Here is a 5,000-nt window from a genome sequence, read left to right as displayed (position 1 = left end):
TTACTTACATTTACATTCAAGTTATTATCATCATCATTATTTCTGGAGCTATAGCTGTTACTTCATTAATGTCCCTAATTAGTGTGATATGATCGCCAATCTCATGATAACAATCAGCAGCAGCATTATATTATCACCACCATCGTTATTACCACCATTGGCATCGCCATCATCATTATCACCTTCATCATTCCCATCATTCTCTTCATCATTGTCACTGTCATCATCACCATCATCATCATTACCATCATTCTCTTCATCATTATTACTATCATCATCATCATCATTATCAGCATCATCATTTATCTCATGTATATCACCACCATTGGATATCACCACCACTGACACCACCATTATCATCATCACCACCACCACTATTATCAAATCATCATGACCTTTGCCTTCAGAGCCAAGCTTTCCTCAAGAACAGTAAGATTAAACTTTAATTTCCTGACTCAAATATCACTACATGATAAAAAAAAAAAAAAAAAAAAAATGGGAATAATTTTTACATTCGACATCGTGCAAGGTCACGCTGTCTGGCACCAATGTACCTCCCAGGACTTTCTTTATTTTTCATTTCTTTTCATTTCTTTCATTTAATTTCATCTGTATCATTCCTGCTGTAGAGAATCAACAACGGAATATTGATGTTTGTCATTATGATTACCTCTTTCCAAGAATTTATAGATTAAAAATAGATTATATCTACATGTACAGTATATCTATTTATCTACCAAAGACACAAACATATATGTATGTATGTATGTATCTATCAATCTGTCTATCATCTATCAATCTATCTATCATCTATGTATCTCTCTATCCATCATATATCTATCAATCTATCTATCATCTATGTATCTATCTATCCATCATATATCTATCAATCTATCTATCTATCTATCAATCTATCTATCATCTATCTATCTATCTACCTATCCATTTATCCATCATCTATCTATCAATATATTTATCATCTATCTATCTACATATCTATCATCTATCTATCTATCATCTATATATCTATCATTCTATCTATCTATCTATCATCAATCTATCTATCTATTTATCATCTATCTGTCTATCTATCAATCTATCATCTATCTACCTATCTGTCATCTACCTATCTATCTATGTCAAGTATCTATCTGTCTATCTATCATCTTCCTATCTATCTATCATCTATCTATCTACCTATCATCTATCTATCTATCTATCTTTCATCTATCCATCTATCTATCATCTATCTATCTATCTATCATCTATCAATCCATTTATCATCTATATATCTATCTATCATCTATCTATATATCTATCACATATCTATCTATCTATCATCTACATATCTATCTATCATCTATCTACCTATCTGTCATCTATCTATATATCTATCATCAATCATCTATGTATCTGTCATCTATCTATCTATCTATCATTGATCATCTATATATCTATGCCTCTAATATGGGTATTACTTCTTTGTTACTGGCCATGGGAAGCCTTGGCTATGTTGGGGACATGAACATTCCACCTCCCAGGGTTCCCTTGAGGGGTAAGGGTTAAACAACAAAACAGGGGAATACTGTGCCCATGGTTCCCTCAGGCCATTCAGGACTGGCACAAAGTCAGCCTTTCATCCTTTCAGCATGGATCTTACACCTTAAGAAGTAGATAGTAGAAGGGGTTTGGGAAGGGATGGAAACAAAAGAGTTGGCGGGAGAAAAGAGCATGCAAAATTAGTTGAGTCGAAGGCTGAGGCCCTAGGCAGGGGAGATCCCTGCATTGAGTCTGTCTTCTAAGCCCCCCTATGGCAACGGGCAAGGGATTGGGGGGGAAGCCATACTGTTTCAATATTGTAAGTAGAATAGGAGGACAGAGACTACCTAAATAAACTTGATCAGTTTAAATAACTTTTTTTGAGTATATATCCTGTGTACTTTCTCATATGCCATAAATTACATCTATGTATTGATATATAGCACATGTACTTTATCAAGAATAATAAAAGCATGTCTGCATATATTCTTAGGAATAAATTTCTCCAACATTAGGCACATTTCCTAATGAAAATGCAACAAAAATAAAACAAAGCACAAGGTTATGGAAATGACAGGTGTTTGAAAAATCATTTAATATTGAACACTGTTAATAGAGAACACGGAAATATACATCAAATAGTTTATTATCATATTACATTAGTAAAAAATACCTTTTGAACTTAAATTGTACTGAGTTATGTAGGTGTCTCATTAGCTGTTATGAAGCAGTTTTGTACTAGACTTGTTTTATATAGGATTGTAATACAGAAAATATATAATTTTTTGTACTACTTGCATAGCAGAATGAAAACACCTAATGATTTTCATGAAATAATAAAAGTGAAGACATATTACATAGTAGTCACCAAAAACACTTATATATATTTCAAGTAAAAATGGGATATTTCCAGGCATAACAGCCAAATAAAAAAACACAACAAAATATTGACTTTATGCATAATCTCTTATATCAAGACCAAAGAATATTAGTATGTGCTCAAATAAACTAAAAGCACCACTATACAGGTGAATTAGGTTACCTGAAGAGAAAAGTTTTGTTGTGTTATGATGGCATTCCAGTAAACGTTTTCTTCAAAGCCAGTTTTGAATGTTTAGTTATTAGATAATTAGAATAAATTCATGATGTGCTTTAAAAAATGTAAATGTGTGTGTGTGTGTGTGTGTGTGTGTGTGTGTGTGTGTGTGTGTGTGTGTGTGTGTGTGTGTGTGTGTGTGTGTGTGTGTGTGTGTGTGTGTGTGTGTGTGTGTGCGTGTGCGTGTGCGTGTGCATGTGCGTGTGCGTGTGTGTGTGTGTGTGTAGGCTTGTGTGTGTGGATGTACATATGCATATATATATATATATATATGCCATCTAGCACTGACACACAAATTATCTTATTGTCCTGTGAGACTTCTGTAAAATACACTAAGTTAAAATCAAAAGACATAATGGTAGAATTGTGCACAGAAAATTATTCTAAGATCAGGCCATGCATGAAACTAACAAATGTAAAGTTATTCAATTACTATTAAAAAAAAAAAAAAAAAAAAAAAAAAAAAAAAAAAAAAATCAAACTGATAACCACAAACAACACACAGCCCATAAACTCAACAATGAATACCACATTTGTACTTTGTAAGAACTTGAGAATTACTAATGCATTCTGTACAGAGAAAAAAATAACATGATAATGCCCTTAAAAAACCAAGCTTGTTTCACTGTGCATTCGAATTCTACTTCATTGAAAGTTAGGATACTAACTCTACTTCTACTTATTCTTTAATGCATGGTAACTTCAAAGGAACTAACACAGTTTACAAGTAATTTCATAATTATATCATCAAAGCATAATGATCTTTTTGATTTAGCAATATATAAATATTTTCATCCTAAACCTTCTTCACCATTATACCAAATATGTGGTTAATATCCATCACAATTTAATAATCAAGTGTAATTTTTCTATTAAAAAATAACAAAAATTCATTTTTTTTCATTTTAGTTACAAAAGCATTAAAAATAAGATAAAATTCTTCTCTTATAAATGTATTAAGAATGCATATGTCTGGATACCCAGAACAGATGATATTAATATATTTTCCAAAATAAAATTGCTTCTGCTGACTGATTAAAATATATTTGTACCATATGTTTTCTAAAACAATTTATTATAGATGATTTCTTCTATGTGTAGTATCACTTTGTGAATCCTTGTTTTTGTAAATAATGAAATCATGATTTAAATTCATTCATTTTTTTCTTGAACCAAGACTTATGATTTTTTTCTTCTCACACATGATATATATTGATTCACAAAGAACATGTCACAGTCATCTTCTCTAGTAAAATCCCGTATGGGCCTTAAACTACAGTAAGGATTCATCTCGACTGGCATGAGGACTTCTACATCCTCAATCTTTTTCAAGACTTCAAGATCTCTTTCAGATTCTGTTTTTGTGTATGATGTAAAAATTACAGGTACATCTGGATTTTTTAACATGATGGATAAAGAAGCTGGCCATGTGTCTTTTTCTTCACCTTCAAATTCATGAAAACCACAATTGAAGGAAATAATCACATCAGGGTTCTGATAATAGGAAGCTTTGGCATAGTCGTGGTACAGCATCTCACACATCTCATAAATAATGGCACGATTTCTACTCTGACAATTGTCACATCGGGACATTCCACTGTCATCTAGGCAGTGGTTATCTGGAAGTTCCTCGCTCAAACCTGAATCAGAGAATAACTCTGGTCCAATGAACACAATATGGAGTTTCATTAGAGCTGGCAATCGATGAAGCATATATTCCCATCGGATGATGCCCAGCAATTCTTTTGTACTTTTTGCTCCCACTACATGAACTTTCAATTCTGTCAGCTGTTCCACAGACTTCCCATCTTGGCCAAGTGAGAGTAGCTGCATGCCATACAAGAGGGATAATGGATATGACAGTCTCTCTGACAATATTACAATAAGCTTTGGATCTAATTCATCATCAGAAACATCTTTGGTGTTGAGCTGTGGCCTAAGAAGATCTACCATCTTCTTAGGTAATTTCTTATATTCACTATCAACCTGAGTGGGAAAAGGGAGATCTGGAACTCCTTTCTTGTACTCTACAACATCACACTTAATACAAAGAAGGTAATTATTACACCACTTTTCATGACGCTTGACATCTTCTGAACGGTGAACATCTGAACAGTAGAACACAGAATGACAACGACTACAATCTATCATACGTGAATTATCTGACTCTCTGCATACCTCGCACACTCTTGGATATAAAAATATTTCATCTTCAAAGACGTCTAAACGTCGTTGCAGGTTGATATTTGCAGCTACCTGCAAGCAGCTCCGGAATTCTTGCCAGGATCTTTTATCATGAACTTTTACCTTTGCTTGTGAAAAGACATTCTTGCCGCTATCCACTTTGTTTGCTTGACAAAGGTGC

General features: G+C 33.2%; 1 protein-coding gene across 1 annotated transcript; it reads right to left on the bottom strand.

The window, feature by feature from the left end:
* Window positions 1-2,703: 2,703 nt before the first annotated feature.
* On the bottom strand, window positions 2,704-5,000 carry LOC113814227 (putative protein MSS51 homolog, mitochondrial; the record flags this gene model as incomplete). Its single annotated transcript, XM_070135063.1, is given in 1 exon segment — window positions 2,704-5,000. A coding segment is annotated over 1 exon segment (1,186 nt), but the record flags the coding sequence as incomplete, so codon positions are not given.

Source organism: Penaeus vannamei, chromosome 20 (genome assembly GCF_042767895.1).
Source record: "Penaeus vannamei isolate JL-2024 chromosome 20, ASM4276789v1, whole genome shotgun sequence".
Classification (NCBI taxonomy): domain Eukaryota; kingdom Metazoa; phylum Arthropoda; class Malacostraca; order Decapoda; family Penaeidae; genus Penaeus; species Penaeus vannamei.
Note: the sequence above shows the minus strand (reverse complement) of the source record. Positions and strands in the feature narration are given on the sequence as shown.